The 25,008-nt window shown below is 40.0% G+C and overlaps 1 protein-coding gene across 1 annotated transcript in view; it reads right to left on the bottom strand.

Annotated features, from left to right (window-relative positions):
• The window catches only part of RGS22 (regulator of G protein signaling 22), a 107,192-nt gene that overhangs the window by 23,846 nt on the left and 58,338 nt on the right, over positions 1–25,008 (bottom strand). The window contains exons 15-18 of the mRNA XM_012925611.2: positions 7,803–7,997; positions 4,122–4,214; positions 2,075–2,247; positions 967–1,129 (exon numbers count right to left, since the gene is read on the bottom strand). Of these exons, the coding sequence (XP_012781065.2) occupies positions 967–1,129; positions 2,075–2,247; positions 4,122–4,214; positions 7,803–7,997 (624 nt within the window). The remainder of the gene's footprint in view (positions 1–966; positions 1,130–2,074; positions 2,248–4,121; positions 4,215–7,802; positions 7,998–25,008) is intronic.

Raw genomic sequence — 25,008 nt, 5'->3', positions numbered from 1 at the left:
TTGCTTAGCTTTTTAATTCAATTTGTTGTACTTGTAAACAACTGATTTTTTTTTTAACTTGCTAAACCATCATTAATCTAAAATTCATGTTTGATAAACACATGTCATTTAGATGTAAATTTTAAGCTACTTTTAATAAACCATATGCTGCATATTTGATCTTCAGATAGTAATATGGGATTCATAAGCTTCAAACTAAGTAACACATAATATCTAACTTCCTCAAAAGCATACAAATGAAGATATACTTTATGAGACAAAAGTGTTACATGAATGTTCAACCCCAGTGATAAATCCCAACCTACTTTTTTGCTGTAAATCTAATTAAACTGTTATTATTAATAAGTGGTAATTATAATCATAAGACGTCACTACAACAAAATGGTAAAACTTATATTCCTGGTCAATGAAAATAGTTTTGGGGGACAATACAATTATTAACAGTATTTTAAAAATAAGTTGTGTTTGGAGGAATATCAGTTAAGAGAAAAATAGAGAAGGAGACATTAAGCTTCTTGGTTGAGCATGGCTGTTTCCCTATCTGTGAAAGGTTCAGAGACATTGTCCACCTCGTCCTTCCATTTTGCCCTCAGTATCTAGAACAGTGTCTGGCATATCAAATACAATCATAATTGCTGAATTAATGAACTAATTCAAGTATGTCAAATACAAGGCTGTGATAAGGCCCACAGATTTCTGAGCATTGTCCATAACAAAGACTTGGATAAGTAAAAAGTTCTTAGAATAAAATTGCTTTTTAAAGACTAACACATCTTTATTTGAGTAAAATTTAAAGTTTAATTTGTAGATACTCATAAATACCTAAATAAAAAAATCAGATGTGTCAAGTATTTAAATCATGAAGGTAAAACAAAGAGAAAGAAAGAAAACTTTCAAGTTGCTGGCAAAAAGAAATATTTCAAATTTTAATACTTCAAAATGAAAAATGAATTTATGCACTGATACCTGGTTCTGCTGATATACAGAAGCTGGGCTTTTGGGACCAAAGAAATACTTTTTGTTAAGGTATTTGTTTTTGATGTATACAGATTTTGCCTCCCTTTGATTCTGATCACTGTGAGTTATTCTTCGGAACTGTTCAATGTCTGTCCAGCACATGAGGTCCATGCTAAAAGGAAAACAAAACCAAAGTACCGCCTTTCTGATTTATTTCTCTAAATTCTACTAGACACTACATAAGCTATTGTTTTCAAGAACTAAGAAGTAGCTGTGTTGGATGGTTAGCACAAGTGATTAGGTCGTGAAACCAAATGATTCAATGTTGTCTCTGATTCCTATCTGGGCCAGTTGGGCTGACTCGGTTATATTCTTAATCCTGGGCCAGATGTATGACTCTATGAAGACAAAAACGCCCAAGATAAGAGGAAAAATCTATCAATATTATCAGGGGCAGGGAGATCTCAGAATGATAATACACTAATATCATCAATTTCAAGAATGGGAAAATGTCCACATATGGCATGATCGTTTGACAACCGGTCAAATAATCCTCATCTTGATGGAGGAGATCTATATATAGTCTACATAGGTCTAACCAGTTTCTATTAACTTTAAGTAAGAAAAATAAATACGACTAACACTTTAACTTACATTAGATAAGTTAAAAAGTGCTATGATTCAGTGCAAAGCTACAATATTTCATTTATATATATTCATTAATAAATAAAATACAAAACACTATAATAATTTCACTGGCTTAGTGAAATATAAAAGACACATTTTCCAGAAATAGTATTTATAGCAACTATCTGGAGACACACAAAAGAAACAGAAAAAAGGGGAAAAAAATAAAGTGTTCTGGTGTTTTAAGTTAGCCAATGCTAAAAGTATGAACAAAAATTGTGCAACAACTTATAATAATATTTTGGAGGTTGCTACAATAAAATTCACTCCAACAAAAAATAATGCATACACAATTCATATAATTGTATCCATCAGTTTTTACTAATGTGAGTGAAAATCTAGCAACAAGTCAATGTATGACTAGTTTTGAGTCAAAAACTACTAGTTTAAAAAAATGAGAAATGCATTCAAAAATGGCTAGGTTCCTCACCTTGAAGAATGAGCTTCGAGAAACTGACGGAAGTGCTCAAACTCCAGCTTGTTGTTAAGCAGGGAGTTAAAGTTAAAATGTTTGTATTCTGCTGGGACGTTACTCCAATATTCTGTTCTTTTAGAGACATCAGATAGTGATAAAGTACCAGTTCCCAATTCATCGCCAGTGTCCTAGTGAAACAATACTGTTCATTAAAAACTCTTATAACAACAAATTACTCATACATTTGCTTTTGATTTTTATTTACTAATTTTTACGCATTTCAAAGGCATTCAGAAGCACACACACAAAGACAAAGGCAGAGATCCTTCATCCACCGGGTCACTACCCAGATGCCAGTAACAGTTGGGGTCAGGCCAGCAGCTTGGGATTCAACCCGAATACCTGAATCCAGGGTACACACTATCAGCACACCCAGAAAGATGGAAGTAGACATGCAGCAGAGACCCAAGCCTGGATGCTCCAGCAGGAGGGGAAGGTATCCCCAGACATCTCAACCACTGCACCAAGTGTCTGCTTCTACTCACAATGCTTAAGAGAAACTGCTAAGCCAAGGTGATATAACAATCCAATGGGAAAAGCAGATGAAGAATCTAGTGGTTCAGATGCCAACTGACATCAAATTCCATTTCTTCCTTTCTACTCCATTCCTTTCTTTTCACAAACATTTACTACATACAAAGCGCTTGATTCTAAAATATTAGTTTTATTAATTTTCCTCAGTATAGGAATAATACGTGTTTTGTAGTACAGAAAAGAATGAAAATGAAAAATTTCATATGGAATACTACCAGCAGAGATAACCACAATTAATGTTTCTGTATATCTTTCAATCTTTTCTAGAATTACACAGGTAGCTTATTTAAAATAAAGATAATACCAAAGAATAATTTACCGTTTTGTAGCTTGATTTTTAACAATACATAATGAACACAAAACATTCCCCTGCACAGTATTTTTTCTGAACTTATATAATGCTGCAAGATATTGTCTGATACTATGTCCTTTTTAAAAAATGATTGATTGATATGAAAGAGTTATAGAGAAAGAGATAGGAGGGAGACAGAGATCTTCCCCCCATTGGCTCATTTCCCAAGTGGCCGCAATGATGAGGGCTGAGCCAGGCCAAAGCTAGGAGCCCAGGGCTTCTTCCAGGTTTCCCTCATGGTTGCAGGGGCCCAAGTACTTGGGTCATTCCCCCTCTTCTTTCCCAAGAACACCATCCAGGTGTCCCACATGGATGGCAGGAGAACAAGTATTCTGGATAATCTAAAGCTTTCCCAGTCACATTAACAGAAAGATGGATGGGAAGTGGAGCAGCCAGGATCAAAACTCTCCAATTTTAAAAGAGTTATTTATTTATTTATTTATTTAAAGGCAGAGTTACAGAGAGGGGAGGAGTGAGCCAGTGCATAGGAGTTCTCTGTCTCTCAAAAAAATAAGTTTTATAAATCACCTGAAACCTCACTACAATGAACTATCATTAATATTTTGTATATTTCTAGATATCTTTTTGCATATATATGTGTATGTATGTATATATTTGTGTACATATACATATATAATTTAAATAAATATAACCATACCATACATTGTGTCTGTTCCATACATTTGTGTATAATGATAGATCCTACACATGTGGTAAGTCAGTTAACTGGCATTTTTATGTAGATGCACATATTTGATTTGATAGTTTCACAGCTCTAAGTATATTCTGCCATTCAAAACCTAACTGCTAGCATTCATTTGGATTTTTGCTTAAACACTCAAGTTTCTTTTCTTAGCTAAGAAAAATGAATGGCTTGGCACCCTGTGCTATTTCATTTGCTTGGTTTTCTGGCTCTATTGTTAGATGTATCAATAAAAAGTGACACTCCCTGTCAAAAGCAGCATGTTAGGCAAAGAAATAAAAAAGCAGAAAAATAAAACTGCCTGTCCCCTATTTCACCAGCATATTATCTTTAGCCATATGATCTCCTTTCCATCAATATGTAAAGTGAGATCATATTTGAAGATATAAGTTTTACATAGAAAGTTATCTTACCCCAGCTTTTTGGGAAAATGTGTCTTTGTGCAAAGCTTGTAACTTTCTGAAATAAGTGGAATCTAACTGTCGAGTTTCTTCCTTCAACTCCACCTAAGAAAACAAAAATAAACCTTGTAACATCAATAAAACAGTGGGAAATGGAATGCACAATTTACCAATAAGTTGGCTAAAACATAAATACAATTTCAAACGAAGCAAATTATTTTGGAGACAAAAACAGGATGACTAGCATAGTTAAAAATGTTAGATACAACAAAAACATACTTCAAATGCATCCAATAAAACATGCATTGCCTGTAATGATACAGGGGTAAGGAGGATCATTTCATCTTTCTGGGATACTTCATGCAAACTAAAAAATCAGGCAAAGACTCATATGCTGATCACATTTCCAGCTTCTATTCTACACAATAATTGTCATAAAGTCAGAGTCCACTTAAGAGCAAATAACTTAAAGAATGAGAAATAACTGAAGGAGGTTTCCTTGCTTTAACAAGATAGGAGATAATGATCAAATTAAAACTTCACAGCAGATCTCCCTCTTCTGGGTATATGATGGATTCTTTGTAGACTCGGGAGAACAAATCTATTCTTTCATTTCTCTCCTGCAAAGAAGAGTCAACTGGCGGAGTGGCTGCCTAAGAACTTCATGTATTTAACAGCCAGCTTTGCTTATCTTTTTGATAATCCTTCTTGGGACAGAGTCTATATAACCCAGTCAACTGGCTTTTAGAAAAATCCTTTGGCTGAGTTACGGGACGTCTATAGAGCTAAAAATGAAAGATTTATTTTCCCATTGTTAAAAAACAGTGTATGAGAGCGCAAGGCAAAGTATTCCCTGACCGGGAATCGAACCCGGGCTGCTGTTGATGTTATATTGGGACTCTTAATTGACTGTGATGATATTATACCAGCTCTGACTTCGGACCAGAAATGGTCTCCCCAAGAAACTGTTCAACCCATCTGGACAATAAGTAGCTGGACTCCATGCTTGGTATATGTTTGCAAGGAAAGAATCTTGATTGAATTTGAACTGTAATGCTGCATCAAGGTGGAGGAATCCACCAGGGGGGAGGGGAGGGGGAGGGGTGGGGGAATTCCCAGAGCCTATGAAACCATCACATAATGCAAAATATTAATAAAAAAATATATAAAAAAACAGTGTATGTTGGGCCTGGTATGGTAGCCTAGTGGCTCAAGTCCTTGCCTGGCACACACTGGGGTCTCATATGGGTGCTGGTTTGTATCCTGGCTGCTCCACTTTCCCTTCCAGCTCCCTGTTTGTGGCCTGAAGGACGGCCCAAAGCCTTGGGACCCTGCCTGTGCGGAAGACCCAAAAGAAGCTCTAGGCTCCTGGCTTCAGATTGCTCAGCTGCGGCCTTTGCAACCACTTGGGGAGTGAATCAGCAGACAGAATATCTTCCTCTCTGTCTTTCTGTGTATCTGACTTTCTCTCCTCTCTGTATATCTGACTTTACAATAAAAATAAATAAATCTTAAAAACAATAGTGTATGTTTTGCCTCTATGAACTTAATAAGGAATCTTTGCTTTGGTGTAGTTGGTTGGGTGACAGCTTTGAGACACACATCCCCTGTCAAAACGCTTTGGTTCAAGTCCAGCTCCACGCTCCATGCAGCTTTCTGCTGATGCTCCCTGTGGGAGGCAGAAAGTGATGGTTCAAACAGCTGCCCCTTACCATGCGCATGGGAGACCTGGGTGGAGCTCCAGGTTTGTGTCTTAGGTCTAGCCCACCCTGCTTGTTGAAGTCAAGAAACAGATACAAAATCTCTAGCTCTCTTCGCCTATATCTGTCTATATCTCTAACTCTCTCACTGTCTACCTTTCAAATAAATACTTTAATTTTTTTGGTAAGAATCAGTCATAATTCAAAAACTTTTTTTAAAAAAAACCATTTCTCTATGCCACACACAACATATTTAAAACAATGGCTGTAGAAAAGAAAATAAAGACTATAGGGCCTGCACTCTGATAAAATAGGCTAATCCTTGCCTGCAGAACTGTCATCCCTTATAAGTACCAGATTCAGAATCCCAGCTGCTCCACTTCCAATCCTGCAGGTGAGAAGATGTAAGATCTCTCTGTCCATGGAACAACAGCCAGGAGCACTAGGTGGTCTTCAGAGATTTTTAAAAAATGCAAATTTCCCTCTGGACTCAGGAAAGGAGCTTTCTCTGGTCCTTACTTAGTTCCAGCTTTGGCTCCTCATCCTCTCTTGCACTGACCATCAGGGTCGCTCAGGAATCCCAAAATTAGCTCAGACTGACTGAGAGAGAATAATATACAGACAGGAAGAAGTCAACTGTCCTATAATTGCTCAGCCTGTGTCTTACTGGGCAGGCTCCCGACTTGGCTCTTCCTAGTCCTCACTAGATAGGATGTAGGGTTCAGTTATTCCTCACTTGCTAAGTTAGTTATTGGGGATTTCTCTGCTCACCCACCTGAGACTGTTCTACTCTTCAACTGTTAATATATGGCTCGTTAGAGTTACAAGACTGTTTTGATTGCCCTTAAATGCACGAAGTTCTGTAAAATCTTTCTTGAATAATAAACTGCTAAGTTATAAAAAAAAAGATCTCTGTCCTCTCTGTACCACTGCCTTTCAAATAAAATAAATGAAGAAAAACACTTAAAAATAAAATAATGACTGTAGAGAATTTTTTATGATATCCTAATTTTACTTGTATATACTTTTTTGCTATAGAAAGACTGCTGTGCTAACTTACAAGAATAAAAATTTAATTATTTTGCCCATTGAATTTAATAAACCCTGAAAGTTATCAGCCACAATCCAAAATGGTAACTGAATCCCAATTAATTTGGCATTAAATTTATCTTAATCATCTAACCTATCCTTCCTAAGACCTGAGTATCTAAACAGTTGTTGAGTAGATACCAACAGAAAATTGCAAGACAAAGATGGCCAGAGCTCCACCTGATGTGACCTAATGAACAATGTACATGTGTAAATATAAAAATTACCAAAGAATGGTTTTAATTTGGGATCCAAAGTAAATATTTAAAGATGTTTCCTCTGTCCATCGATAAGAGCAGTAAAACTATTCAAGCACTGAGGTTTACAATGATCCCTTTTGGAAATGAAGAAAGATGAGCTGAAACTTTTATCCCATCAAGGAGTCTGACCTATGAACATCTGAGACGTCCTGCCTTAAAATAGCAGCTACGAGGTCAGAGGACCTGCTTTTCACAATACACACAGCAAGTTAGTATTTCGCATGGGTATAGTATTTATAGTAACTCTTCCAGCATAAAACAAGATAGGCTTTTTCCATCAATCAAAATGAGGGCAACGGCTGAGAAAAGGCAACAAGGGACAAGGCCAGTATATTATGGCATATTTCACAGCTTCACAGAGAACCAAACCTTGGATTTCCTCTTTTGATGCGTTTGTCCAAGAAATTCAAAATGACATAGAATTAAGTCTTGTTATGAGACAATAAGGAAACCGAAAAAAGATACTAAAGTTCATAAACTATTTTCTTGCCCAGGTTTTTTTGGCCTGTCCAAATCTCAGCTCCAAAGCCCTGGCCCATGTGAGACTTTCTGCGGTCCTTCTCATGAGACGTAGCTGCACTCCGTATCATGAGTCTTGCTGTAAACCTGACTGGCTCACACACGACTAATCACGGCCACAATACCTTCCCATACGCAAGCTGGTCTGATTTTACCATCTTCGTCCAAGGCTCAAGGAGGCGTAGGAGGATATATTCTTCTGCTGTATCAAAAAGGTCTTCAAATGGTGGCTGTATTTTCATATAGATTTCATTTTTATTTTCCTGTTGGAGTCCTATGTCATGAGTGGCCGAAGGAGCAATGTATGTGGCAAAAAGATACTAAAGGAGAAATGAAGAGAGTGTTAGGAAGACCACAGTGGGCAAAGTCCCCAGCAAAGCTGTAACCAAGTAAGAGGAGCCGAAACAAACTCAAGTAGGTTTTTCCCTCAGAAGATGGGAAAACTGCTTAAGACCAAGCAATGTATTTATTCAAAAGATTTCTGTTTTCTTCCTTTTCCTTTCTATTTCTTTCCATGGTAAACATAGTCATTTGGTCATTTTTTTCTTGTATTTTAAAAATTCAGAGGATGTACAAGGCATTAGGATGATGGATTTGAAGTTAAAAATCTTTCCTCTCTTGTGTTCATAATGTTTCTAACACCTTTGTGTTCTTTCCGAAGTGGCCTGAGAGCTCCTGTTGGAAATAAGGCTAGAATACACTGTAGCTGAAATCTAGCTGTTAGCCTTCCACTCTGAGCCCAAACGGACCACCTGCCCTACTCAACTGAGTTGCAGAGTTCGTAAGAACAGTTGTGAATCGTCCCTTTCTGCCACAAAATATCACCATCCAGCCACCAATGAAGTGGGACAGAAACAGGAAGGGAATAAAAGTGCAGGGAAAGTGAGAAGCAAATCTATCAGAAATGCCTATTCTGTTCATCTGCTCTGTCTCCCAATACCCACCCATATCTGAGAGGCAATTTAATCACCTTTTATTTTAGACTTTTTACACACCAGATCCGTATGTGGCTTTACTAGGAAACTCAATTAAACTGCATTTCATGTCATATAATTAAACTTTGGGCCTAACAATGGTCTGGAATCAAATGAAATGTATTCGTATCAATGACACTATTAGGTAAAATAATCTTTTAGAAGCTGTGAAGGGGGGCTGGCACAGAAGCTCAACAGGCTAATCCTTCATGTTCAAGTGCTGACATCCCATATGAGTGCTTCCTAGATGCTCCATTTCTGATCCAGCTCCCTGTTTGTGGCCTGGGAAAGCAGCAGAGGATAGTTCAAGTTTTTAGGAACCTGCACCCATGTATTGGAAGGTGGGAAGACAGGGTTCTAAACTCTCCAGAGAGAAGATAATTTATTTTTAAAGATTTATTTTATTACAAAGGCAGATATCCAGAGAGGAGGAGAGACAGAAAGATCTTCCATCCGATGATTCACTCCCCCAGTGGCTGCAACGGCAGGTGCTGCGCCAATCCAAAGCCAGGAGCCAGGAGCTTCTTCCAGGTCTCCCACATTGGTGCAGGGTCCCAAGGCTTTGGACATCCTCGACTGCTTTCCCAGGTCACAAGCAGGGAGCTGGATGGGAAATGGGGCTGCTGGGATTAGAACCAGTGCCCATTTGGATCCTAGCGCGTTCAAGACGAGGACTTTAACCATTACGCTATCGCACCGGGCCCAGGCTGATAGTCTTTAAAGCTGAGTCTTTAAAGCTGAGTCAGAGTCAGACAAGGGAAGAGGCTTCAAGAGAAAGATGGTCCAAGTAGTAGGAAAACACAAGCCTCTCCATGAGTATATGGGCTTCATATATGGATATACTCTAGGCTCTGTGGAGATGAAGTGGGTTAAGACTGATTAAGAGGTCTAACAAGAGAAGATGCTGTTAAAGGAAAGGAAAACCAGACCATAGATTTCATCATGTTTTATCCTTTGTTAAGAAATTTGCATTTTTTAATCTTTTTTTTAAGATTTTTTTTTTTTTTTTTTTGGAAAGGCAGATATACAGAGAGGAGAGACAGAGAGGAAGATCTTCTGTCCGACGATTCACTCCCCAAGTGACCGCAATGGCTGGAACTGAGCCAATCCAAAGCCAGGAGCCAGAAGCTTCTTCTGGGTCTCCCACACGGGTGCAGGGTCCCAAGGCTTTGGACATCCTCGACTGCTTTCCCACACCACAAGCAGGGAGCTGGATGGGAAGCGGGGCTGCTGGGATTAGAACCGGCGCTCATATGGGATCCCGGGGCGTTCAAGGCGAGGACTTTAACCACTACGCTATCGCGCTGAGCCCGAAATTTGCATTTTTTACCTTACGAGTTCATGGAGAATCTCTGCAGGGTCTTAACTGAAGAGTGACAGCATTACATCTAAATTTTAGACACAAAGCTCTTTGACATCAGGTGTATTTGAGGCAGTCCGGGAAGTTATTTTAGCAGCTACTGATGACATTTTGTGGCACTTGACCTCTTGTCTGTTTTTGTTTGCTTGGGTTTTTTTTTTTAATAGCTTCTTAACCGGTCTTCCCAGTTTCCTCTGCTTTCTTACAGCATGCTGTGATTATAGCAAACACATAAAATCCTCTCCTGTACACCAGAACTCTGCTTAAACTCTCAATCCTTTCACATAGAATAAAACCCAAAATCCTCTCAATTACCTGTCAGTGAAGAACTCAGGGAAGTTTTGCAATGCTAAACAGTGAGTGTAATTCAGGACCTGTCAGTGGGGAAGACCTGAAAACACTTATTTGCTCTCAACACACCCTGAAAGCAGAAGTGGGCTAGAAATATCTTCCAGTCTCAAGTCTTTTAAACACCAAAGAAAAAGCACTGCCAACTTATAATTCTATAACCAGAGAGAATATTCTTTCAAAATAAAAACACGGCTGTCACAAATCAACAGATAAAACCAGAATTTATCACCAGACCCACAATAAATGAAAAAATAAAACAAGGTTCTAGACAAAAGCAAGACAGACTACAAAACAAAGAGAAGCAAAATATGTAAGTAAATGTCAATCAACATTGATTATAAAAACACAGTAGAAGTGACAACTAACAAAGTCAGAGGAAATAACCAAGCCATTTAAGGAAGTCAAAAAGATATGGGGTGAGCCAAGTGCGAAACGCTGCGGAAGCCAAGGGAAGAGGTAGCTTGAAGACACAGACGGTAACAAACACACTGCAGGGCATCAGGGGAAGCGAAGTCCAACCAACCAAAAAACTAACGGTGTTACTCAAAGTTGAGATGATCCACCATGAGGCTGGAAATCAGCCAGCCAGCTACAGTCACACCATCATTTAAAAGTTTGATGGGATGCATATCAATGCTTATAAAGACATTAAGATAACCCCTTTGATTTTAAACAATGAGAACAATGAAGAGTATGAAAGAAGCTGAGGTGGTGACTAGACTGGCAGTGACAGAAATGTCAGCCTCCGGGAGGCAGGGAGACCTCTGATTCTATTCCCTTCTCTATTTGCCCTGATCTTGCCTTCATTTTCTATGTGATCGCTGACTGCTCCCTACCCTCTTCGCTTAGTTCATCACTATAACTACACCACAGTGTACACTTTCACAAAGCCATGTTAACACCAAGCTGCTGAATGTGATTGGATCCAGTTGCCTTGTACACTTACTTCTGGAATATTCTGCTTTGTGATTTTGAGAATTAGTTTCTTTTTACTTTATCACTGACTGTGTTAGTAGCCAAACTTGTTTTCTCTGATCACACGCTTCATCCTTGGATGTCTCCCAGCAATTTTCCCATTTCTTTCAGCACAATTTGTAGCTTCTTCCTATTCTCTCAGTAAGTCATGCACCACCTCATTTTCCTTAATTTCTTATGTAAGTTGACAGAAGACTTTCATTACCTCAACTGCTCCTACAAACACCCTTAATTTCTCTGCAGTTTGACCAAAGGTTAATTCTGGATCAGTCTAATCATTCATTTTCTCAGCTCTTTCCTCATTTTCCTAATAAAAACCATCATGACTAACTCCACTATAAACAAATGTTTGTTGGCCTGGTGCAGTAGCGTAGTGACTAAAGTACTCATCTTGCATGCACCAGGATCCCATATGGGTGCCAGTTCTGATCCCAGCAGCCCCACTTCCATTCAGCTCCCTGCTTATGGCCTGGGAAGCAGTCGAGGACGGCCCAAAGCCTTGGGACCCTGCACCCGCATGGAAGACCCACAAGAGGCTCTGGCTCTTGGTTTTGGATCAGTTCAGCAGCTCCAACCATTGTGGCCATTTATGGATGGAAGATATTCCTCTCTGTCTCTTCTCCTCTCTGTATATCTGATTTTCCAGTAAAAATAAAGCAAATCTTTAAAAAATGTTTGCTTTTATAACCTTGCGATTTAAAAGTTTATGAAGTTTTTTAATCAACTTCATTTCCCCATTTTTAGAGCTTGCCATCCTCTTTAAAGCTCTCAACTGTATCCTCATGTTTATTCACTTCTCGTGGACTTTACCTCCTACTTCATTGAGAAAAACATTTGGTGTGAATGCCCTCAAATCTCCTCTCAAGAGCTCTCTTCTACATCTGTGGTGCTCTAATGCCTCAGAGGAACACACCTTTCCAAGCTCCTGACTGCATTTCATCCAGAACCTGTATTACTTAATGTCTCATTCCCTTAATCTATGGCTCTACAATTACAGTTGCTTCCACACACCATAAAATTAAGTGAAACACCTCCCCAAAGCTAAATTTTTTAAAAGATTTATTTTTATTGTAAAGGCAGATCAGATTGGTGGAGAGAAGGAGAGCCAAAGATCCTCCATCAGCTGGCTCATTCCCCAAATGACTGCAATGGCTGGAGCTGAAACAGACTGAACCCAGGAGCCTCCCTCAGGACTCCCATGTACATGCTTACTCCACTGCTTGCCCAAGCCATAAGCAGAGAGTAGGTTGGGAAGTGGAGCAGCTAGGACACAAACCCATGCCCGTATGGAATCCCAGCGCTTCAAAGGTGAGGAGTTTGTCATTGAACCATCATGGTGCTAGGTTCCCATGCTAAAATGTTTTTCCCAATTATTTTACCCTCAAACCATTAGTCCACTTTTCTTTTCCCCTTTGTCTAAAAACATCATGGTCACTCCTCAATCAGACTTCCATATCAATGATATTGATCTCTAAATTGCCAAGAGCAACATAATTGCCAGTACAGAAGTCTCTCTCCTTAAGCTGCATGCTGTTTGATCTTTCGGGGAGTTATGACAATACTCATTATTTCCCCCATGGTCTTCTCCAGCAGCTTCCCTTGGTTCTCTTGATTCTCTGTTTACTTCCATTCCTTCTTGAGCTGACTCTTCTCTCCCTGCCCCCTCTTCAACTGCACTCATTGATGTTTCATACTCAACTACGTGCCTTGGTCCACATTGCTAGAGTTTCTCACACCTGCCAAGCACCCTCTCCCAGGACTTCTATATCATGCCCTCCATGTCCTCTTCCTACACTATCTTTTTCCACAGGTTTCTGTCCATCTGAAATGCTCAGCTTCTTGACTCCTGAAGCCTGGATTATATGTCCTTCTTACATGCTCCCAAGGACCCTACACTTCTGTTTTCCTCATGTGAAGATTAACTGAAGACAGAGACTGGGCCTTCTTGTTTGCTTGTTTGTTTGTTTATTGCTGTGCATCGAGCATCTAATATAATGCTACCTTATGCTTCTGAGGGTGAAAGTGCAAGTTCCTACTCTTATTTTGCTCTATGGAGTCACAGGGGTCTAAACACATTGCTTAGCTGCATAACCCATAATCTCAAGGGGCTATAATTAGGACATTCTCTTATTCCCATTCTGGTCTAAACTAATTAGCTTCACATAATTACTAATTGTTCCATGTTCACTCTAAAAACATCTGGAATTAGATGACACATTATATAGCTTTCCTGTATTTTAACTAGTACTAGTGAAGAAAAATTGTGAAATTTCTCCAAGATTCCTGAAAGTGCTTGACACATATTCCAAGCTGAAAATAAAGGAAAGATGGGAGGGCAGTTGGCATAGCAGTTAGGATGTTACTTGGGATGGCAGCAATCCTCATCAAAGTGTCTGGGCTTGAGTTTCAGCTCCACTCCTGGTACCAGCTTCTTGCCAATGAACACCCTGTGAAGCAGCAGTGCTGGCTCAAATAGCTGGGTACCTGCCTCTCACATGAAGACTCAGACTGAGTCTGGGCTCCCAGCTTCGGTCTGGTCCTAGATCAGTCACTGCAGCAACCTGAGGAGTAAGTATACTGATAGATGGAAGATGTTTGTCTCTTGGCCTTTCAATTAAAAGTCTGGAAAAAGAAACTTTTCAAAAAAAAGTAAAAGTTCAGAACCCAATGCAATAGCTTAGTGGCTAAAGTCCTTCCCTTGCATGTGCCAGGATCCCATTTGGGCACAGGTTCATGTCCCAGCTATCCCACTTCCCATCCAGCTCCTGCTTGTGGCCTGGGAAGGCATCAGAGGGCCCAATTCCTGGGATTCTGAATCCACATGGGAGACTTGGAAGAAACTCCTGGTTCCTGGCTTTGGTTCAGCTCTGACCATTGCAGCTATTCAGGGAGTGAACCAGCAGATGGAAGATCTTCTGTTTCTCCTTCTTTCTGTAAATCTGATCTGCCTTTCCAATAATAAATAAATAAATCTTGAAAAAAAGAGAGAAAAGAATGGAGAGACAGAGGATGTTCTATGCTATGAAACAGACATTTGTCTAATTTCCAATTATAGGAATTGAACAGCTGTTCTCAACAGCTAAAATCTTGAACCAGGAATGCTGTATTTGGAACATGGATTAAAGCATTACAGAATTCTTTGGTAATAACAAACCCACTAAGCTTATGCCCCTGCTGCCTGCCCATGTGTCACGAAGCTCCCTGTTCGTAGCTGTGGCCTGGCTCAGTTTTGGCCTTTGCAGTCAAGTGGGTGATGAGTCAGTGGATGGAGGACTCTCTCTCTCTCTCTCTCTTTCTGCTTCCTATCTTCCCTCCCCCTCTCTTTCCGTAACTCTTTCAAATAAATAATTTTTTAAATACACTAAAAGATTGCACTTAATTGTGAGTATCCATGTGCATTCCTCACACTCCTATTCCCTGAAAGGTACTTTTTTCCTTCCTCAAATCAATCCATGAAAACATTGCTTATTTTTATTTAAATACGCTGTCTTTGCTCAAGTACCAATCCATACTAGGATAACCAGCATATTCCTGAAGAGTAATACAATGTCCCACCTCCTTGACTGGCCATCAGTTTTATTATGAAGTTACAGAACTAGAAATGTTACTTTTTTCTCCATTGAAAAGGCACATACACAGAAAAGAGATTCAGAGAAAGATCTTCCAACCACTGGTTCACTCCCCAAGTGGCCACAATGGCTGGAACTAAGCTGATCCAAAGCCAGGGGCCTGGAACTTCTTCCTGGTCTCTCACAGGGGTTCAGGGTCCCAAGACTTTGGGCCATGCTCAACTGCTTTCCCCAGCCAAAAGCCAGAAGCAGGATACGAGGTTATGTAGCCAGGATAAGAACAGGCGCCCATGTGGGATCCTGGTGGATGCAAGGCGGCACTAGGCTGTTATGCTGGGCCCAGAACTAGAAATGTTAAAAGGAGCTTTTGAGTTCATCCACTCTTGGGCATCCCAACCCTGCAGTACAAACCATTTGCTGTCTCCCACCAAGGTTTTGCCTCTGCTCTTCCTTACCTCTCCAGAGTGCTAAGGACAAGGACAGTTAAAGGGATAAGGACAAAAACTATGAATTCAGCTGTCACTCCCTTATTAGGCCACTGCAAAATTTTACTGTACATTCAACTCAATTGTGGCATTAAAATATGAGTATCTGTGCTGATATGGTGGCTTAGTGCACTAAGTCTTCTCCTGCAGCGCCAGCATCCCATATGGGTATCAGTTCAAGCTCCAGGATTTCCACTTCCCATCCAGCTCCCTGCTTGTGGCCTGGGAAGGCAGCTAGTGTAGGGGCTGGCCCAGCTCCATGGGCCTCTGCACCCAGGTGGGAGATTGAGAGGAAGCTACTGGTTCCCAGCTTCAGATTAGCTTGACTCTGGCCATTGTGGCCATTTGGGGAGTAAACCAGAAAATGGAAGATCTGTGTCTCTCCTCTCTGCAAATGTGCCTTTCCAATCAAAATAATAAATCTTCTCTTAAAGATTTTTTTTAAATGTTTTTTTAGCAACTCAGGGAAATCCACACATATAAGTAGGTAACCCACAGCTACCTATATATATCAAACACAAGATATGAAATTGCATATATAAAACAAAATTAAAAGCTACTAAAACCTTAACCTCTTTATAAGCATGACAGAAATAATTTTAGGTTAATACAAATTGACTTCGAGGGCCCGGCGGCGTGGCCTAGCGGCTAAAGTCCTCACCTTGAACGCCCCGGGATCCCATATGGGCACCGGTTCTGATCCTGGCAGCTCTGCTTCCCATCCAGCTCCCTGCTTGTGGCCTGGGAAAGCAGTTGAGGACGGCCCAATGCACTGGGACACTGCACCCACATGAGAGACCTGGAAGAGGTTCCAGGTTCCCGGCTTCGGATTGGCGCGCACCAGCCCGTTGCAGCTCACTTGGGGAGTGAATCATGGGACTGATGATCTTCCTCTCTGTCTCTCCTCCTCTCTATATATCTGACTTTGTAATAAAAATAAATCTTAAAAAAAATTGACTTCGAAATAAAGATTATGTTGCCCGATGCCTATGTAGTACAGTGTAGTTACCAGAAAGAAACATAGTTTTAAGTGCCCTGGGATTTTTATTTATTTGTTTGCTTATTTGTTTCTTTCACTGGCCACTCAGCTCTTTCTTTCTAGTCACAGAGTAAATAATGTCATTCATGTTGGAGAAAAAAAAAAGATCCCATCATATTCCACTTAGCTGTTGGGATTCACATTAGAGATCCACTCACACACAGCTGGGGCCAACATGATTTCAATGTAAACACTCTACGATGCCTTAACAGCCCAGCAGGGAAGGTTTTTTTTTTTTTTTTTAAAGGAAGAACACAAGCATCGCCTGTCCTGATCATTCCGCTTGGCACTGGACATAATGTGGCTCTGAGCTCCAGCTCTCCTGGAGACTCGTAAAGGTTATGTAATCAGGAAATGCACAGTGGGCGGCCTGCCCTGCCCCTCTCTCCACCTGTGCCCCTGACTCACTCTCTTGGCTTCAGTGTTATGGTGGTGGTGAAGGCAACAGAGTCCTAACTCTGAGGACTATTTTATAATGAGTGTGAAAACAGATGGGTGGAGACTGGAGCAAACAGAGAGAACAGAGGGAGAGTTGAATCAGGGAGGAAGAAAGGATGGAGAAACAAATGGGAAATAGAAAAATGATACCCTGGAAAAATGTTTCCCCCATAGTGTGTTAAAATGAAGAACAAGACTTCACAGGGGTTATTTAAAAAAGGAAGAAAATGTTTCTGTTTGCCTCTCCAAGGGAATCACAGATGCTCCACTAACTGCTGACAACACCCTGTACACACAAAGCTGCACTCTAGCGCAAGGGAATGGTGCAAACAGGACATTTCCCATTGCAATCTATATTTTTGCAACCGTCTGATACTTTTTATCCAAGATTTCAGCATCCTACTCAACAGTTTTCAATATCAATTCAAAAATGTTTACTAATGAGCATTTTCTTGGATAGAAGGGGGTCTCAGTCTCCTTTCAAATAGATCATGATGCATTTCAGGCTTATTTTAAACACATTTGTATTTTCTTATTCCATCAAAAAGCCTAGATAAACAGACCTGAGGAATGAACATTGTGGTAGGGTTACTGACTATTCTTAACAATATTAAGAGTAAAAAAAAAAGGCAAGTATTTTCCACAACTGTCTGGACTTCCCTCTGCACCAAGGAGTAAATGATGACAGCTAGGAAGCCAGGTTCCAATTATCGTGCTGCAGATGCACCCAGAAAGGGAATCTTACTGCGCCAAAGGTGAGCACGGTCCTTGGGGAGGCATCTTTTCCATAAGCAGTGACCAAGCTGCAGCTTGACACTTGTGCGTGTGTTCCAAGAAAAACAAGAACAATTTCTGTGGAGACTAAAAAGGCAAAGTCCAGAATAATACCAAATGTCGGAGCACATGTGTTGATTTGTTATGTTACATTTCAGCTGTTCGTTATGTTAATGGAACGTTTCACATACTTTGTTTTGATGTACTTGGCTTAATGGTCATGTGCAAGTATCTTTCTATGATTGCCTGGTAACACTGATTGCATGATGTTTTGCTGTCACCACCAGGCCAGGACTGGAAGTAAGAGAAATGCAAGTGGGTATTTAAAATGAGGACACTATGGGTAAGCATCAAAATCTTGATCCCAGTGCATAGGATACCTACCAGAACCCATCATCAGGTTAAATTAAACTGGGAGGTGGCAGGGGGAGCATTTGTAAAGTAGATTTTCAATATTAACTTATTAGAATATTTCAGAGATTAGAAGAAATCATCCATGCCTCCGCACTGAGTAACACGAACATCATTTTCCTCAGATTTGCTCCTTGACCATAATAGTAAAAGAATTTTAATCGTGCAAGTAGTAAAACAGAAGAAGGCATTTTAAAATATATCTGTCACATTCTTTGACTAATTCTCCAGAGTCCCCACAAAGAAAATACGAGAATTATGAAGGTGTGTGCTTCTGTTCATTCTTTTACTTACAGGTTGGTTGCAAGTAATGGGGTTCTGCCTAATGGACCAACAGAATGGTATCAACAAAGACCTAGTTGGCATTCTAGGAAGAAGCTACAGCCCACAACACCAGGGACCTTATTTCACACACTCTAAGGACAAACAGAAAAAAAAATCTTGCATTAACTGAAATATACAAAGTCAGGTCCTTCACGTTCACAACAAAGAAACAGTACAGACTGTGACAATTATACAGTAAGGGCGATACATCCTCCTTTTATCTTTTTTTAAAAAGATTTATTTATTTAAAAGGCAATGTGACAGAGAGGTCTTCCATCTACTGGCTTATTCCTCAGATGGTCACCAACAACCAGGTCTGAGCCAGGCCAAAGCCAGAACTCAGGAGCTTCCTGGTCTCCCACAAGGATGTAGGGGCCAGAGCACTTGCATCCGCCTCTGCTGCCTTTCCCAGCACATCAGCAGGACACTGAGCTAGAAGCAGAGCAGCTGGCATTCAAAGTGAAACTCCTGATGTCATCATACTGTGCATAAACTAAGTCTGCTTTCTCCCTGGAGGGTTTATTGTTTAACATTTAAAATCACACCACTGATTATAAGGGAAATATACTTCCCTTTTCCCATCCTGGTTATTTATGGAGTGGAAATAAATCAGGGAAAAGGAAAACACCACCAGCTAATTCAACTATTCATTTGGATGTTTAAAAAAATCACTTTTCAGACACAAATTAATACCAAATTAATTATGCAGTAATTTCTAACACAGTGTACCAACATACTCTGTTTAACTGACATCCATCTTTGAAAACAAGATAGAAGGGCTTATGTGACAATATAGCAAGCTTATCCTCCACCTGCAGCAGAATCCCATATGGCACCAATTCATGTTCTGGCTGCTCCACTTAACATCCAGGTCCCTGCTTGTGACCAGTGAAAGCAGTGGAGGATGTGTGGGGGATCCTGCATTCATGCAGAACTGGAGGGAGTTCCTGACTCCTGGCTTCAGACAGGCTCAGCTCTGACCACTGCAGTCCCTTGAGGAGTGAACCAGGGCATGGAAGATCTCTCTTTCTCTCTTTCTATCTCTGCTTCTCCGTAAATCTGCCTTTCAAAAATAAACAAATAGATAAATCTTTTTAAAAAGAACTAACACCAGGATAGCATAGAGTCTCCTTTAATAATAAGTCCTGATGAGGTAGCCTAGTGGCTAAAGTCCTTAGCCTTGAACGCACCGGGATCCCATATGGGTACCAGTTCTAATCCCAGAGAACTTGCTTCCCATCCAGCTCCCTGCTTCTAGCCTGGGAAAGCAGTCGAGCACAATCCAAGGCCTTGGGACCCTGCACCCGAATGGGAGACCTGGAGGAAGTTCCTGGCTCCTGGCTTCATATCAGTGCAACACAGGCCATTGTGGTCACTTGAAGAATAAATCAACAAATGGAAAATGTTCCTCTCTGTCTCTCTTCTTCTCTGTATATCTGACTTTTCAATAAGAATAAATAAATCTTTTTTAAAAAATAATTAGAATAAAGCTGAATTCAAGAAGAGGACCAGGAAGCTTTTCTTTCAAATTATTTACATTCTGAACAGTGTTTTGTTGGTTTTTTTTTTTAAAGAAAAGAGTAAATATTAATTTTAGCTTCAATTTGATAAGAATCAGAAGAGGTAAAGACTTTGTGGGGAGAAACTTTTCATCTGTCCTCACGAGAAAGCACAAGGAACAGTTTTGCAGAAGAAATATTAAAAATAGAGGCCATGGTGATAGACAGATGAAGGCACTGCCTAAAATACTGGCATGCCACATGGAGAGTGGATCCAGTCCCAGCTCCCTGTTAATGGCCTGGAAAAGCAGCGGAAGATGGTCCAAGGGCTTGGGACATTTGTCACCTATGTGGGAGACCCGGAGGAAGCTCCTGGTTCCTGGTTTTGACCTTTCCTAGCCCTGATCACTGCGGTCACTAAGGGACTGAACAAGTGAACAAGTGGATGGGAGATCTCTCTCTGTCTCTAACTCTGCATCTCAAACAAGTCTTCTCTTAATAAAATATTAAAGCATACTGTCAGAAATAAAATGCGTACTAACAGATCTCAATTCAGCGTGTGGACCCCAAAAAGAAAAAAAAAATCTTGATAGAATATCAAAGACCACAGAAGAGATATTTGCTAACCCGTAACAAACAACAAAAACCTCCTGCTACATTTGAGATATGTTTTAAATACATTTTTTAAATACATTTTTAAAATCACATCGAGTCTTCCCAGTGGGGCTCAATAACTTTATCCTTGGAATTTAAATCAAATGAGCCAAGACTGTGCCCCAAGAAGCTGTAGTCAAAACAGAGTCCCTCGAGGTGTTTATGAAAGGAATATAAATGCAGGATACTTTCAGAAATCACAAAATATTTACTTCAGCAAAACAGAAGTCTGTTTTTATAGCCATCCACAGCTTCAGTGGGCACAGCATATTATCTGAGTTCATATGAGGCAGAAAAAAGAAAATAATGAGCAAATTCAAGCAATCCAAGCTTTTTTTCTGTGAAAAAAAAAAAAGAGGAAAAAATGATGATTTTTAATGACCTCTCATATCCCACTAAGAGCTCAGTAATGCTGCTGAGGCTATGCCGAGAGGGAATAAATTACAGATGGAGCGTTGTACAAACGCATTTTCATGAGAAGGACTTCATATTTTTCAATTAGGAATCTTAAAGATGGGATGTAGGGATTTCAACATCCTGATACTTAGAGGCAAGCTATTGTTGAGATCAACAAGAGACAGAGCTGCACAGCAAAGATAACATGAAGACAATTAAACTGAAAATGTTTGGCAACTGCTCAGACCCTACTAATGAGAGTTGAAAGGAGAACCTCTGAAAATTGCCAATAGGATAAAAGGATAAAACAAACTTGAATCATTTTGGACAGAAAGACAAATCAGAAAGGAAAAACAGAACACGGCAAGTAAAGCCAAAAACAAACCGTGAACTCAAGAGACAAAATGGACTAGGTTTCGAAGACTGACTTGGCCTACTGCTTAAGACATTTTAAGCAAAATCAGTTAAGTGCGTTATAGAAAAAAATAAACAATCATGTGCACACAGAGCTATCACGAAGTAATACAAAGCAACCTAAGGAACAAAAAAATTTTTTTTTGACAGAGGCAAGACAGGTATTTAAGCTAATGGAAGTATCTGACTTCTAATAAACTATTTCTGGGAAATCGGTGAACAAAGAATAATGCAATTAAAAATGATCATATTAACATTTTGGTTTTAAAAATTTATAAAACAGTTAAATACCTTTGACCATAAGTTAGTAGATATTCTACCTTTGTATCTACAATACCATGATGCACTTAAATAGCAGAACATTAAATTTGTAGCTGCTACTAAGAAACTACACTACTGTAATAATATGGGGGAATTTAGGAGGGGAAAATGAGGAGGAAAAGGGTGAAATTACTATACTTAGAAACTATACCATGGAGAACAATAAAAATCATTTTAAAAATACAAGATAAATTTAAAAATGAGAATCTACACAAAAACAAACAAACAAAACGGTCTCATAGGCATGCTAATCTGTACTAACAAAGCATATGGGACTGACGCCTGTAACCAGGCTTCAAGTGATTGCAGCTCTTGTGAATCAGGCAAGCTAGCCACATGACCCCTAGGAATATTTTCCCCATCAACAGCGACCAGGATGGCACTACGAGAGCACAGTGAGGCCCTGCCTCTGGAGCAACTCTCTTTCTGAGATGCCACTGCCAACCAAGTCTTCTTGTCTGGCACATTCTTTCTTTATATGTGCTTGTACCTTCACGGCAAACGTCACAGGTTTGTGAATACATGTGGGCTCTAGACAACTGCTTCTATCTGTTATTACACATTGATTTCGCAATTTAAATTTCAAAAAGTAACCTTACTTTTAGGTTCCTTAGGATAGGATAGAATATGGACATTTCACTGTTGCTCTAGTGTGATTTACTAAGAGTTCTTTATTAAAAGCAAACTGGACCTATACACATAGCATGTCTAAAAAAGTCAGAACAGTGATATGAAGTGAGTAATGTTTAATGATGACATATCTGGGTCATTAAATTGTTTTACCATAAATAATAATTAAAGAAAATTCCTAGCTGGACTTCACATCCAAATAATGAATGATTATTTTTAGTTGGGCTTATAAACATGCTAATGAGTTAATTCATGTGTCCAGAAAGTACCAGAGCAGATGCCACCTTCAGTACTGAACATACAAAGCTAAATAAGGATCAACTCCATGGGAAAAAATATTAAAAATAAAATCTGCTGTTAGCTATTTTAGGATAGATTGAAACATTAAATGACATATATTTTTCTAGATACAGTAATCTGAAAGTGACACCTTACAACTTAAGAATATAATGTCTGGAGTCGGAACACTTAGTTCTGGTACCAAGTTCAACAATGGCTAAATGGATAGCGTCAGGAAATTACTTAACTTTGCCGAGCCTCAGTTTCCTAATCAATACATTGGGGATAGTGCCAGTATCCACATCTTAAGCCTGTCAATAATTAAATAATCTATGTAAGGTTATTACCACAGAACATAGCTGGTGATAATCACTGAAGAAATGTGGAGTACAATGACGGCTCAGGGCAGTTAGGATGCTGATACTAACTGGGGAAATAAGAGGATTCAGAGAAGATCTTTAGAGATCCCCTTTTGGTCCATAGCCTTGCAGTATTGGAAACATCAAGACTGAATGTGGGAAGCTGGCCTAACATGAGCAATACGGAAAACCAATGAGGGACTGTAAGCCAGCAAGCTGGCTGGTTTAAGTGTATTCTGCCTGAATCGACTTCTCCAGCACGCGTGTGCACAGATGCAAGAGGAGAACCCTGCTGATTCTGTGCTGGGTGATTCACTGTGCCCAGGGAATCCAAGCTTGACTGCTGCTCGGGACACCATCTCTCTGGTAACAAAAACAAATAATGAGACAAAGCTGAAACAGTGACTGCTTAGCACTCAAGAAACAACCTCATTATGAAGACAGTGAAATGTACCATGAAGCTATAAAGAGGTACATGACTTTTCATATTCAATACCACATAACCTCACCACTCACCCGTGCCCATTCATCTTTTAGGAAACACAGTTTGATTCTTAACGCTGCTGCAGAGTAAAGACAGTGGGGGTGCGGCCGAGGGGAGGGAGGCAATGAGCTGTTAGTGCACCTGAAAACACACCATGAGTCTGGAGCAAAGAGCACTTAGCTCATAGCACTTTAATGAAAATGTCAGGACCACCCTGAAGTATTTAAGTCTAGTAAATGTCAAGCAAAGAGAAGCTAAACAATTAAGGTAATGGATGACCATGAGCAAAGGAAAAAACTAATTATCAGATAAAAATCTTCAACACCATGTCTCTTGTGTCATAGCAAGCTTTTCAAACGAATGTGCGGTAACACCCTAGGTTTTAGTCAAAGTTAGCTCAGGATTCACTGGACAACCTTGTCAAGACAATCCAAAATTTAACAGGGAGGGTCTGCATAGTCTCCTTCCTTAGTTTTTCCAGGGATCTCTGGGAAAGGGGGCAAAGGAAAGCATATTCTCATCTAGCATAGACAGTACACTTACAGAATAAAAGCACCTGTGTGTGCTCTGTTCACCAAGGTGTTCCAAGGACCATGAGAGCCAAGTTTATAGCAGACACTTTATACAAGTTTACAGAAGTATTGATAAAAGGCTTTTTTTAAAAGTAGTTTTATTCATTTAAGAAACACACAGAGAGAGCTCCCAACTGCTATTAGGCTCCATAAATGCCCACGGTATCACTCATGAGGCCGGGAGCTAAGAGCTCGGTCCACGTTCCCCATGTGGGTGACACATTCACCCAAAGCACTGCCTCCCAGGACACTGACGTCACGAGCTGCGGCTCCCTACCAGACCCAAGAACTCTAGAAACACAGATGAAAGGGTCTCTTCTGGCATCCTAAATGTTAAATCCAACACTAACTTGCAAAGTTTTTAGACTAGGCAAATACATTTCTGTAATTGCTGGCCAAGCCATTATTCATTTTATATTGATTTTCTGTTTCTACAGTAATAGACACAGGAGCAGGAGCAGAGGAAACAAACTGATGTAATATTTGGAGAACCCTTCGGCAGGGCTATGCTGCACAACCTAGTATTAACATTTGGAGCCTCGTTGTATCTAACACTGCCTACCTAACAGGACACTGAAATGATCTGGAACCAGCAAGGCTGAAGATGGCAATAAATAACTCCTGAATGAACATGCCAATGAATTCTGCCTCACTGATATGGCATCTCAATTTCTGGCTACCTAAAAACACCCGTACACTACATAGGTTGGGTGACATTTACTGACGTGGCATTTGTACTTCCTTTTTTCTCTTGTGAAATTTTGCAAGCAAACCTCCTGGGACAGACAGGAGTAGTCATTTGAGCTGACTTATTTGCCACGGGACCATCAAGTGACTTCTCTGCAGGCATGTGTGTAAAAAGAAACAAGAATCTCTCACTAGAGCTTTAGGCCAGGGAGTGTTTTCAAGTTGTCAAATCACTGGGTGGAGACATCAGGAGTGAGACTTCCAAATGCCAAGACTCATCAAGCTGGGGTGGGCGATACTGGAAAGACTTGAGGTTTAGTCAAAAACTGTTCATGT

The sequence above is a fragment of the Ochotona princeps genome, chromosome 9 (genome assembly GCF_030435755.1).
Source record: "Ochotona princeps isolate mOchPri1 chromosome 9, mOchPri1.hap1, whole genome shotgun sequence".
Taxonomy (NCBI): domain Eukaryota; kingdom Metazoa; phylum Chordata; class Mammalia; order Lagomorpha; family Ochotonidae; genus Ochotona; species Ochotona princeps.
The sequence above is the reverse complement of the archived record's forward strand: the minus strand, read 5'-3'. Positions and strand labels throughout refer to the sequence as shown.